General features: G+C 39.2%; 1 protein-coding gene and 1 long non-coding RNA gene across 10 annotated transcripts in view; both read right to left on the bottom strand.

The window, feature by feature from the left end:
* Window positions 1-1,832: 1,832 nt before the first annotated feature.
* On the bottom strand, window positions 1,833-8,361 carry LOC309664558. The gene is made up of 2 exons (XR_014265926.1): window positions 2,254-8,361; window positions 1,833-1,877 (listed from the first exon to the last, which is right to left on the bottom strand). It is a non-coding gene; the product is annotated as an uncharacterized lncRNA (long non-coding RNA).
* A 304-nt stretch (window positions 8,362-8,665) lies between these two features.
* Window positions 8,666-13,926, bottom strand: part of PTPDC1 (protein tyrosine phosphatase domain containing 1) — an 88,169-nt gene continuing 82,908 nt past the window's right edge. For all 9 annotated transcript variants that reach the window (XM_082469678.1, XM_082469677.1, XM_082469676.1 and 6 more), the window contains one exon: window positions 8,666-12,637. In XM_082469678.1, coding sequence (XP_082325804.1) covers window positions 12,521-12,637 — 117 coding nt within the window. In that variant the 3' untranslated portion in view covers window positions 8,666-12,520. The remainder of the gene's footprint in view (window positions 12,638-13,926) is intronic.

Here is a 13,926-nt window from a genome sequence, read left to right as displayed (position 1 = left end):
TTGGGTCATTTGTAGAGACGTGGATGGATCTAGAGACTGTCATACAGAGTGAAGTAAGTCAGAAAGAGAAAAACAAATATCGTATATTAACGCATATATGTGGAACCCAGAAAAATGGTACAGATGAACTGGTTTGCAGGGCAGAAATAGAGACACAGATGTAGGAACCAATGTATGGACACCAAGGGGGGAAAGTGGCCAGGGGTGGTGGTGGTGGTGTGATGAATTGGGAGATTGGGATTGCCATATATACACTAACATGTATAAAATGGATAACTAATAAGAACCTGCTGTATAAAAAAATAAAATAAAATTCAAGAAAAACCCAGAAGATATGGTACATATATACAATGGAATATTACTCAGCCATAAAATGGAACAAAATTGTGCAATTTGCAGAGATTTGGATGGACCTAGAGACTGTCATACAGAGTGAAGTAAGTCAGAAAGAGAAAAACAAATATTGTATAATATTCACTTACATGTGGAATCTAGAAAAATGATACAGATGAACTTATGTGCAAAGCAGAAATAGAGACACAGACGTAGAGAACGGACATATGGATACCAGGGAAGGAAGGGAGAGGGGATGAATTGCGAGATTGGGATTGACATATATACACTACTATGTTAAAATAGATAACTAAGGAGAACCTACTGTATAGCACAGGGAACTCTACTCAGTGCTCTGTGGTGAACTAAATGGGAAGGAAATCCAAAAAAGAGGGGACATATGTATATGTATAGCTGACTCACTTTGCTGTACAGCAGAAACTAACACAACATTGTAAAGCAACTATACTCCAATAAAAATTAATAAAAATTTTTTTTTTACTTTTTACTCTCGATGCCTTTTATTTCTTTTCTTGTCTGACTGTACTAACTAGAACCTCCAATACAATGTTGAATAGGACTGGTAAGAGCAGCCCTCCCTGATTTGTTCCTAATCTTATGGGGACAGCACTTAGACTTTCATCCTTATACATGACATCTGCTGTAGGCTTTTTGTAGATGCCCTTCAGCAGGTTGAGGAAGTTCCTTTCTATTATTTGATGAGAATTTTTATCAGAAATGGATGTTGGATTTTGTCAAATGCTTTTTCTGTGTCTCTTGAAGATGATGATCTGTTTTTTTTCTTTTCTGTTTGTTTATATGGTAATTTCCTCATGTATGAAATGATCAGTACTCAGCTGAGCACCCAAGGGGGCCCTCTGCAGATCTCTGGGCTCCTGCCTGTGCAGCTCTCTCCTGGGTGGCACTCTGTCCAGCAGCTCTAGCCACCTGGTCTCTCCTGACTCTCATCTCCATTTCCTCCAGTAGGAAACTCTCAGGCTGTTCTCAGTCTCCTTTTCTCTGCCACAGTCTGGAAACTTTCTCAGGGCAGTAAGTTGTGGCAGTATTGCGGCTCACAACATTTGTTTCCCATCTCCCAAAGATCACTGTCTTTTGTTGTCTGAGGTCCAGTTTCTTAAATATTGTAATTGTTGTTGTTGTTGTTGGTGGTGCTCGTGTGTGTGTGTGTGTGTGTGTGTGTGTATTCTTGTTTCAGGAGTGAGGTAAATACGGTCTCTGTTTTTCCGTCTTGGCTAGCAGGGGAGGTCATATACAGAAATTTATGTAAGTTGAATAATAATACATTGTACATATTGCTTTTCTTTTTTAAACTTTGCATCACGGAAAATTTCAAAGGTATACAAAAACAGAGAAAATGAATCCCTATATACCCAACAACCAGCTTTAACAATGATTAATTTATGACCAATCTTGTTTCATCTGTAACTCTGCCCTGATCTTAGGAGACCCTTTCTCCCATTAGGTAATTTTGAAACAAATTACAGACATTGCATCATTTTATTTGTAAGTACTTCAGCTTATATCTTTATTTTTTTTATTTTTTTATTTTTTTATGTAAGGGCTTGGGTGCTCTTATAGCTACTTTATTTATTTATTTATTTTTGACTGTGTTGGGTCTTCGGTTCGTGCGAGGGTTTTCTCTAGTTGCGGCAAGAGGGGGCCACTCCTCATCGCGGTGCGGGGACCGCTCTTCATCGCGGTGCGCGGGCCTTTCACTATCGCGTCCCCTCCCGTTGTGGGGCACAGGCTCCAGACACGCAGGCTCAGTAGTTGTGGCTCACGGGCCCAGCTGCTCCGTGGCATGTGGTATCTTCCCAGACCAGGGCTCGAACCCGCGTCCCCTGCATTAGCAGGCAGATTCTCAACCACTGCGCCACCAGGGAAGCCCCCAGCTTATACCTTTAAAATACGACTTTTTAAAAAAGGAAATGACAATTCCATTATATCATCAACTATCTAGATGTTGTTGCCATTGCTGTTTTATAATAGTTTGTTCGTATCAGGATCCTGCCCAGGTCTATACGTTGCATTTGGCAGATAGGTCTTTTTAAATCTACAGATTCCCTCCCTTGTGATTTATTTACTGAAGAAATCTGGTCATTTGTCCTACGTAGTTTCCCAGAGAATGGAGATTCTGGTTGCATCCCCAAGTTGTCTTTAACAACTGATAAACTTAGATGTGATTCCATTTCTAGTTTTTGGCAAATATTTCACAAGTTGTTGTGTATAGTAGCATCATGAATTCATAATCTGATTGTCCCTCTTTGTAGTGTTCTACTAGCCTCCTGTGCATATATACAATGAAATATGACTAGCCTCCTGTGCATATATACAATGAAATACAATATATACAATATATTGCCAAATACAATATATACAATATATACAATATATTGCCAAATATACTACCATAGTATAATCATACACCTCATATTAGTCTGCTGAGGCTGCCACGACAAAATTCCATAGACTGGGTGAGTTAAACAACAGAAATTTATTTTCTCACAGTTCTAGAGGCTGTAAATCTGAGATTAAGGTCTGGCAGGTTGGTTCCTGGTGAGGACTCACTTCCTGGTTTGTAGACAGCCAACTTCTCCCTGTGTCCCCACAGGGCAGAGAGAAAACTCTGGTGTCTCTTCCTCTTCTTATAAGGGCACCAGCCCTCTCATATTAGGGTCCCACCTTTATGGCCTCATTTAACCTATATCATCTCCTCACAGGCCCTATGTCCAAATAGACACAGTGAGAATTAGGGTTTCAATATATGAGTTTTGGGGAGACACAAAGATTTAGTCCATAATACACCTTAAGATTGTCTTTTTAAAACAATAAACTTTTTTTTTCATAAATTTATTTATCTTTGGCTGCATTGGGTCTTTGTTGCTGCACGCGGGCTTTCTCTAGTTGCAGCGAGCAGGGGCTACTCTTCGTTGTGGTGCATGGGCTTCTCATTGTGGTGGCTTCTCCTGTTGCGGAGCATGGGCTCTAGGCGCACAGGCTTCAGTAGTTGTGGCACCCGGCCTCAGTAGTTGTGACGCACGGGCTTAGTTGCTCTGCGGCATGTGGGATCTCCCCAGACCAGGGCTCGAACGCGTGTCTCCTGCATTGGCAGGTGGATTCTTAACCACTGCGCCACCAGGGAAGCCCCTAAAACAATAAACTTTTAAAGACAGTTTTAGCTTAACACAAAAATTTCAAAGAAAGAGTAGAATTCTTGTATATTCCTGACTCAATTTCCCTACTGTTAACATTCTATATCACCATGGTATGTTTGTCACAAGTAAGAAACCAACATTGGTACATTGCTCTTAACTAAACTCGACACTTCACTTGGATTTCACCAATTTTCTCCCAATGTCCTTTTTCTGTTCCAGAATTCAGTCTTGGATATCACAGTTAGTCATCATGTCTCCTTAGACTTCCCTGGGCTGTGAGAGTTTCTCAGCTTTTCCTGGTCCTTGATTAACTTGATAGTTTTGAGGAGGACTTCCCAGGTTTTTTGATGAATGTCCCACAGTTTGGATTTGCCTGATGTTTTCCTCATGGTTAGACTGGACTTATGGGTTTTGGGGAGGATGACCACAGAGGTAAAGTGCCTTTCTCCCCATGGCATGCCATGGAAAAATGCTATCAACATGACTTACCACTGATGATATTGACCTTGATTCCCAGGCCAGGACCTGTTTCCCAGTTTTCTCCACTGTAAACTGATACACCTTCCTGTCCCCTTCCATATTATACTTTCTGGAAGCAACTTACTAAGTGCATCCCACATTTTAGTGGGGAAGAGAAGAGTATCTACCTAAATTAATATGGAATTCTTCAGAGATTTGTCTCATCTCCTCCACTTATCTATTGCTCACTTACTTATATAATTATGGACTCACAGATATTTTATACTTTTTGTATGGCTCATGCATTGTACAAAAACAAGTGGTGGGTTGGATTCGGCCTGATCCCAAGTCTAGGAGACTCCTTAGGAAGGACTCATGTGAATAATATTCTCTGAGTTATTTTATGTTCATACAAATGTGTGGCCTTTATATATAACGGTTGCATTGCTTGGAAACAAAATCCTTTTTTCCATTTCTTCAAAAAAAAAAAAAGGGGGGCTGTTGGAATTGCATTGAATCTGTAAATAGCTTAGGTAATAGCTTGACATTTTAACAAGATACTCATGTATCATTTATCTTCTGGCATGGTGTTGCTTTTGAAAAGTCTGATGTCAGTCTGATTTTACTTCCCTTTTAAATGACTTGGTCTTTTTGTCTGATTGTCCAAAGAGGCTTTTCTTTTTCCTTCAAAATCCAATAATTTTACTAGAATATGTGTCATTTTTGGCCAGTCTGGGTCAATTTTCCCATGTAATGATAAATGGAGTGAACTTTTAGTATATCCTTTTAAGTCTTCTTTTACTGAACAATTTTTTTGGTATTACAGTTTATAATTTGTTTTTTCCATTATTTTGGCTTTCTTTTTTTGAAATTCCTATTATACTTATGTTGAATCTTCTTTGACTGTCTTCTGTATCTATCACTTTTCTCAAATCTTTTTAATCTTACTTTGTAAATTTGTTTTCCTCCTTCCCACCTTTGTTTCTCTTGGATTTACTTGCTCTTGTGTTCCATCTAGTTTAATTTTCAGTTTCTCAAAGTTTTCCTTTTTATTTCTAATTCTTTCTTGAGTTCATCTGTTTTTTCAGGACTTCTTTTTATCCAATCATCTCATTTCTGAGTTTTTCATATTCTAATTTTTTGCTATTCTATCATAGCTTCTATAATCTTAATTTTTAAAGCTCATTTAAATATTAGGTAAGTATTTGCAAGCGTATTTTTCTGGCATCCTTTCTTTATTCATAGGGATGTTATTCTGCACCTAATCCATTAATCTTTTTGGCTCTTTTAATAATTTTATATGGGATTGTTGCTCATGCTATGTGAGATGGGGCAGAACGGCTTCCCTACCTTCATGGTTTCAGGGCTTCTTTCTCTGTGGTTTTTGAAAAGTGATGAGAAAAAACAACAACAACTCATACTTTCTGTTCCTCTCCCAACTTTTAAAAAGATCTTCTTTTCCTTTGCCCTCAATTTCTCCCTCCTTGTCAAATTGAATTCTACTTCCAGCAGCATCTCCTTAGTGGGAGGCTTTCTTGGAAAGGAGATTTGGGTTGTTAATTTTGAGTTGATAGAGGTCATACACTGTCACGGCTACCTGTGGGGGACTTGAGACTCTTTCAGGGTGTCTTCAAGCTTCAAACTTTTTCATTATAGCATTAAGATGTTAGGGCTTCCCTGGTGGCGCAGTGGTTGAGAGTCTGCCTGCCAGTGCAGGGAACACGGGTTCGAGCCCTGGTCTGGGAAGATCCCACATGCCGCGGAGCAACTAAGCCCGTGAGCCACAACTACTGAGCCTGCGTGTCTGGAGCCTGTGCTCCGCAACAAGAGAGGCCGCGATAGTGAGAGGCCCGCGCACCGCGATGAAGAGTGGCCCCCACTTGCCACAACTAGAGAAAGCTCCCACACAGAAACGAAGACCCAACACAGCCATAAATAAATAAATTAAAAAAAAAAAAAGATGTTACATGCATTTCTCACTTTCATGAATGTAGAGTGGAGTTTTCCAGTGATTACAAGATGTGTGATAGTATAACAAAATGAATGCAGAGGCAGATATGAGAGTCCAGTTGTCTTCTCTTGTTAGACCTTAAAGAGATTTTCAAAAATTAAAAACAATGCCACTCATTTAAAAATATAGTTATTTTTCACAAAGACATTTATGTTAAGAAGTACAGAACAGGTTTTTGTTCTTTTAAATGAATTATTTTAGAAATTTGTCAATTACTAATATATATAAATATCAATAAATACAATACAAATAAGCAAAACCTCTTTGAGGAACTTAATGATTCTTAGGAGAGCAAAGGGGTCCTGAGATAAACCAGTCAGAACTGCTGCAGAGGAGCCAGTGTTTGTTGTGTGCATTTGTGTATGCAGAATCCACTGTCATATGCATGTATGTGTGTATCAGTGACTCTACAGTTTTGCTTTCTGTCACGTGGTCTCTCAGTTGCTGAGAGTGGGATGCTTAAGTCCCAACCCTAATTGTGGTTTTGTCTATTTCTCCTTTCAGCTCTATCAGGTTTTGCTTCATGTAACTGGACGCTCTGATGGTTGGTGTGTACGTATTCAGGATTGTGTGTCCCTGGTGGGTTGATCCTTTTATCATTGTGTAATGTTTCTGTAATTTTCTTTGCTCTAAAGTCTACTTTATCAGATACTAATATAACCATTCTGCTTTTTAAAAAATAATGTATGCTATAACCTATCTATAACATTGTATTTTAATGTTTCTGGCAGACAGGACTTATTAATCATTTTTTATCCACTTGGCCAATCTGTCTTTTAATTGGTGCATTTAGACCATCTGAATTTAGGTAATTGTTAGAACTTAAGTCAGTCATTTTACTGTTCGCTTGCTTTGTGTTCCTCATTCTTGTTTCTTTTCTTTCCTGTTGTAGTTATTTGAACATTAAAAATAAGTCCATCTTGATTATAGTTTGTGAGAGTATCACTTTGCATAGTTTTCCTAGTGCTTACTGTAGGTATTACATACGTAACTTGGCACCGTCTACTGGCACGGATATTTTACTACTTTGAATGAAGTGGAGAAATATTACTTCCATTATGCCCCTATACACTCCACTCTCGTTTTTAAATATAATTGCCCTAGGTATTTTTTCTATATACACTGACATCAGGGATCTCCCCTCCTTTCCTCTACCCCCTTCCCTTTCTTTTACCCACATTTGTTGAATCCCTTCTATGCACCCAGTGTTACACTAGGAGTAGCAGTTCCATGGATGAAAAGAAAGAATATCAACAAATCCAGCATCCTATGTTTAAGTCCTGTGAGAGACAGAGATGCATGTGAACACACACTTGAGAGAAGAGGAAACACAAATGTCCCCAAACATGTAATAACATATTGGAACACTATCTCCATCAACTAGATCTGGCAAAAATCAAGCACTCATCAGACAGTACTAAGTGTTGACAAGGATGCAGAGCAATGGGAACTCTCATTCATGGCCGCTGGGAGTGTAAACAGGTACAAACATTTTTAGAAATGCTTTCTTATTGCATAGGAAACTGGACATGTGCATACCTTAAAACCCATAAATTCCACTCTGAGCTACACAGGTTAGAGAAACTTGCATGTGTGCACTCATGTGTTTACACTAATGTACAAGTATAAACCACCAAGTGTCTATCACAAGTCAAAGGGATAAATGGTGGTATATCCACATAATGAAATACCACTCAGCAGATAACACATAGATCACACATCAACACGCATAAATATGAGGAGCATGTTGAGCAAAAAAAAGCAAGTCACAGGAGAATGCATACTGCATTCTTCAGTTTACATGAAGTTTATAAACCAAGCAATGTGTTATTTGAAGTAAAACTATACACACACACAAGCTACACTGTAAGCACTGAGGAGGAGCAGAGATTTTGCTTCCTCCTGTATCAGTCAGCTCAGGCTGCTGTAACAAAATACTACAGATGGGTGGATTAAACAACAGACATTTATTTTCCCACAATTCTGGAGGCTGGAAGTCCAAGATGAAAGTATCAGCAGCGTGGGTTCCCCGGTGACCTCTCCTTGGCTTGCAGATGGCCATATACCCTGTGTCCTCATATCTTCCCTTTGTGCATGTCTGTGTCCTGATCTTTTCTTCTAAGGACAGCAGTCAGATTGGATTAGGGCCCACACATACGGGGCCTCCTTTTAACGTAATCACCCCTTAAAAGGCCCTATCTCCAAACACAGTCACATTCTGAGGTACTGGGGATTAGGACTTCAACATATGAATTTTAGGACATAATTCAACCTATAACACCTCCCCACCTCCTTGGTCGTCAGGTAGTTGAACTTAATTACACTTAACAAAGAGTTAGTTAGAACATATTCTGTTTGAAGGGATCAGAACCGAGTTTTGAAGGACATTCAGAATTAACTGAATAATAAGTGTTGAGAATTAGTCTTCCAGCATTGTATAGAAAGAGTGCAAGTGTGGACTGAAGGGGGTAGCGAGGTGGCATACAATGCAGAACTCAGGGTGCTGATGGAAGGAGAAGATAGCATGGACAAGTGACGTGGCGGATATAGACATGCACTAGACTTGGCTCCTGATGGCGGGATGAATGACGGAATGATTCCTGGGCGTCCCCAGCATCAGCAGAGTGCAAGCACAGAGTAGCACAAATCAACTGCTGAACGAATAGGAGTTTCATATTAGTCTCTTCCAATTGTATTGGAACTCTAATGTGAGCATACAGGATATTCTTAGAAAATAATTGATCATCTAAACTTTGCTAAAATAATTCAGAAAATGTCACCTACCAGTCCCAGGTACATTAAGTTTAGTATTAGGTTGAACCATATGAAATGGCCCATATTTGATAATTTTTGACTTGCAGAAATGGCCATTCAATATGGTTCAACCTGATTCAACGTCTGAGTAGTCCTGTTCTATTTTTAAGAGGAGAAAGAAAATGATAAAGCAATTCACTAAATCAAAACCAAGGAGTATTTGAAGACTGTAATCAAATGGTCATGTAAGTAGGAAAGTATTCTAAAAACATAACTTCTCTCCCAAAGAGGCAATCTTAAAACATGTTTTCATTTGCCTCCCAGAGGCAATCTTAAAACTTCTTTTCATTCTTAAAACATCTTTTCATCAAAAAAGCCAGGAGGCAGGAGCGTAACAGCCTTCTATTGTGATATAAATTGCAGTGGATGTATGAAACTTATTGTGAGTGCAAAAGGTTTTATGATATTAAAGTCTTATTGGGACATTATTTTTAGTGACTGGATATTTTAGTTGATGGCTTAGAACGAAGGTTTGCCACAGCTCCACTATTGAATGGCTCCATTGTGATTACTTATAAATCAGTTTTATTGTCAGCGTTGGGCTAATCAGAGATCAGCTCATGCTTAAAAGCATAACTAAAAAATAATGCACCACTGTGTAACAGGATTTGTTGAATTTTTCTCCTGCCATTTTATCTGTAAATAATTTTCAACACCTAACAATGAAAAGGGCTCCTTTGGTAAGGTGCTAATCTTGGGCCACATTCATAAAAATAAAAAGCACCAAAGGGAATGTGGTTCTTGGTTCACTTGCACTGAAAATATATCAATGCTTATTAATTTTGAACAACAACAAAGATCCTATGAGTAAGCTATCACTTTTAAACAATCATCCAAATTATTTGGGGGTCTTCAGATACCAAGAACTTGGGGCATGCATTGTCTACAACATAGCATCTCTGGAAATTTTTTTAGACCTCTAGAGAACAGCCAGAAATAGCACCCAAGCATATGAGTAAGTGTCCTCCACTTAGGAGAAAATAGAGAAACTTTCTCTCTATTGAAGTATGATATATGGTTATTTTCACGGACTCCAGAGTGACGAAAGCACATACTCTTTCTCAGATAGAACTGGGAAGCTGGCTGAAGCTATGAGAAAGTAGATCAGCATAGCATTTCTGAGTTATGCAAACAGATGAAGCAATCTCTAAAACAGCAGCACTTCATCTCAAAGAGCATCAGCAAATTCTCTGAAACAGGAAAAAACCAAAAAGTGTGATATGCTAGAGATCATATATATATATATATGCATGTGTGTGTATGCATATATATATATTTATATATATATAAAACAGTAACAGCGTGAGCTCAGTCTTTTTCAGAGGACAAAAAATGTGGGATATTTTCACTGAAGTTATGGATAATATGATGTTCTATAATGCCATCGTGGAGTCGAGTGCTGAAAGGGCCTCAAGAGGGAGGTGAGCATGGTTCAAAGTCAGTCAGAGGGGAATTCTTTCATCAGCCAAGTATGAAAAATACTTCTCTCTTGGTCTTGTAAGAGAAGTAAGCAAGACAATGCATGTGCTCAGCCATGGTAGTTAAGTTCTGAATGTGTACGCTTTTGGCCCTTTCCACTCTGCTGACCTAAATTTTGCAGCCCTGTAACTTCTTCCAGAAGGTAGATTTCTATCCTCCGGGCTACAAAGAACTCCCCACCAGTTCAAACACAGGAAGGCAGGAATCTTGCCGACCTTGAGATTTTCCTCACACATTCCTCTTAGAACCCTCCTATCTGCGGTCTCCACCCCTTGGTCATTCTGCACCGACAGGATGGGGACTGACTAGAGCCTGGCTAGCTGACTATTCAGCCTGCAACTCAGGCTGCCCATCAGGATACTCTAATCACAAAGCCACAGCTTTATCATCAGGATCTCAAGAGCACCAAGCTAAAGAACTACAAGACGAAGGTTATGGGTTTTTTCCCCCACTTTTATTCAAATTAATACAAAAACTGTATACAGTCTGATTAATTTCTCCCACCATCTCTCTTTTTCAGGCTGGTGCACTTAGATTTTAGACATGCACTGCTGCAGTCACATCATGGCTCTGCAGGATCCATCCTCTAATCTGAAACGATCATTTCAGACACACAAGCCAAAAGCCACTTGCCAAATAAGCCATGGTGGTGCCTGCCCACGTGAGACTGACTGAGATGAGGATAAACATCTTTTTAGGTAAAAAACATATTTTCATAATGTACCTTTGGATAAATGTAATTGTTTTCTCCCCTTCCTTCCCAGATCAGGCACTTGAAAATAAGAAATTTCAGGAATGGGCAACCCAGTTCATTAAAATTCACTGGATTTGATTTCCTAAAAAATTCAAACAGTGCGGCATTTGGCATTTGCCGCTAGAGTTAGTAAGACCAATAATGACTAAAATATTTTTGATGTGCTAGAGCTTGATTCAGAAATGCACAAGTTGGAGAAATTTCATTTGTTGTAAATTAGCCTTACTTCCCCTGAAATTCTGTCTTTAAGATTAAGTAGTAGCTTTAGTTAGAAATTGGTTTAATATCACTTTTATTGGGAAAAACTACTATCTCTTCTGTGGCTTGGCCTCTCGTGCCCCACATATTCATTTAAATAATATTTAATGGCTTCCATTGCTGATAGTTTGGTTTATAAGGAACTAAAATAGTTTGAGCAATTACTTCCTCTTATCCAAATGAATGCAACCTACATTGAGTCAAATTCAGTTTAAAAGTCTTAATTCTCATAGAAGTAAAGCAGCCAAAGATAGGGCCCTGAGGCAACTGGATTTATGGAACGATAGATTTAGGAGGTGTGGGCTGGTGCTCGTGCTATCACAACATCGGCATGAACAGAACTGCCTCTGGGGAGAGGCTATGGCTAGGGCGCCCGCCCCTGTAAGACAGTTCTTTCTGCTGGAGTCCTGCAGCTTCCCATACTGCCTGTCACTGATCTCACTTTCTCTGTAAAGATGCTGCTCAGCTCAGCAACAGCCCAGGGGAGTGGGAATAAGGTTTGATGTGTTGAGAACTGCTCCTTCCGCCTGTGACAGCAGAGGTCAGTGAGGTTGTCTGGAAGCCTGACAAAGAGCAAGTCTATTTCCTACAGTAATAAGTCCCAAACACTGCACTGTCAATCTTTTAACGTAAAACTAAATCACTCTGAAAAATAATACATTTGAGACCCTTTGCCACATTTATAAAAAGAAAAAACAAATTCAAACAAATATTAAAAAATCCTTTAAAAATGTTGTGTCAATTGCCTTCTTATTAACAAATATAAAACAGTTTAAGACACTTGGTGACTTCCTTAGGTCATGTATTGGGGAATAGACACACAGTGAAGTTTTACTACTAAAATTATCTATTTGGTAAAAACTCTAGGAAGAGTTCCATCAGTAAGATAATTGTTTTGGAAAGAAGAGCTACAGCTTTTTCCAAAATGTCAAAAAGAATAAGGATGTAAACACCGCATTCTTAAAAAATTAATACAACAATATTAATCCAGTTAAATAAATAAAAGAAGTGGCACCAACTTTATGGCAATTTTTCAACACAAAAATGTAACTCAAGGATATTTTAAAATAAATAATTGCTCCACACAGGAACAAGCATTCTTAGCACAAACCAAGAGCATCTGAAATAAAGTGCTATGAGACGAAGCAGTTCCACATTTCAGCTTGTTCAACTATGAGCAGAAATGCCATCTAGATCTTCAGGTCTGAAATATTCACGAGGGGAAAGTCAGCCTCACTAAACGCCAGGCTTAGGGCCATCTTTTGTCATTTTTCTTTTTTCTTCCAGTGTGTTCTTAAATATTTTCTTCAGGGTGTTGTAAACTATTGGTCCATTTTCAGAATCAAAATTAACCTGGTAACAAAGAAAATTTATATTCAGGATACTATAACAAGAATTTTAACCAGTCTTTATTTTGGGAGAAAAGAAAGGGCGTGGAGAAAAAAACAAAGACTTATAAACAAAATTATACACAATTAAAAAGCACACACAATGCATTTCACATACTAGTTTTAATTAAAATACTATATTAGAACAACCAATCATGTCAATACCAAATTTATGAATGAAAACTAAAAAAATTAAATCTAGTGCCTGGATATGTACTGTACTCATGAAGCAAGTCAATAGTGAGTGTGATGGGGGTTTTGAATGCAGAGACTAATCATGGATGGTATAAGGGAAAGGTCTCCTTATTAAAACAATGCACACCAGCTTAACTGTTGGACTGAGGTGACCTGAATGGGGAGCCTAGCTTTCCACCTGTCAGCAATTGTAGCCTCAGGTCATACTTAACCTTCCTGTAAAATAAAGACCACAACATCCATCTCCTTAGTACTAAACATGAGGCTCTAACACATGCTTGGCACATATAAATACCTCCATAAAGTTAATTTCCTTTCCCATTGGTGGGAAGGCACCACATATACATATTTGGATTGTTTACCCAAGTTCACCGTATTGCAGGGTTAGGAGTGATGTTAGGACGGAGAACCAGAGCAATCACCACACCTCCACCCCACTCCCATCGCCAAAGAAATGTGTGACTCCTTAGGAAAGGATCAGGATCACTTGGCCAGTGATCCCTTCCCTCCTGGAGAGAGAGAGCGAAGCCTGTTCCCTTACGAAGGGCTGGGAAGGGTCCGAGATTTCACCCTGATAACACACCTTATAGATGCTAGCAGAAGACATGAGATTGCTGGGTCAGAGACAAACAACTTTATGACTGAAGGCAGCACACGCTCCGTAATCACATGGGTTCCCTTGCCCTCCAAGCCCCCTGGGGATGATGCAGAGGAGCACAGGTTGAGTCTGCATCACAGCTGAGGAACTCCATGCTTAGGCAATCCCCCATGTTTGATGAGGGAGCTGTGGCAAGCCTGCTAAGCTTTGGCCTGAAGGAAACATGATCTTTGTTACACAGGAAGCAGATGCTACAGATTTCCTTGAAGAGCTAGCCTGGAATAGAAGCTATCAGGGCCTTTGCTCCTAAGATTGTGCACAAGGGGAGAGACCCAAGAACGGTATTCTAACATTTTTACAGACAGATTTGGAACAACTGGTATATTTAACTTTTCATTAGTATCCCCCTAAAAGGTCAACAGAAGTTGTAAAGAATTCCTACCACTTTCAGAGAGACCAGT

Source organism: Balaenoptera physalus (assembly GCF_965194825.1).
Source record: "Balaenoptera physalus genome assembly, chromosome: 7".
In the NCBI taxonomy this organism is placed as follows: Eukaryota; Metazoa; Chordata; class Mammalia; order Artiodactyla; family Balaenopteridae; genus Balaenoptera; species Balaenoptera physalus.
This window is presented reverse-complemented; position numbering and strand designations above follow the sequence as displayed.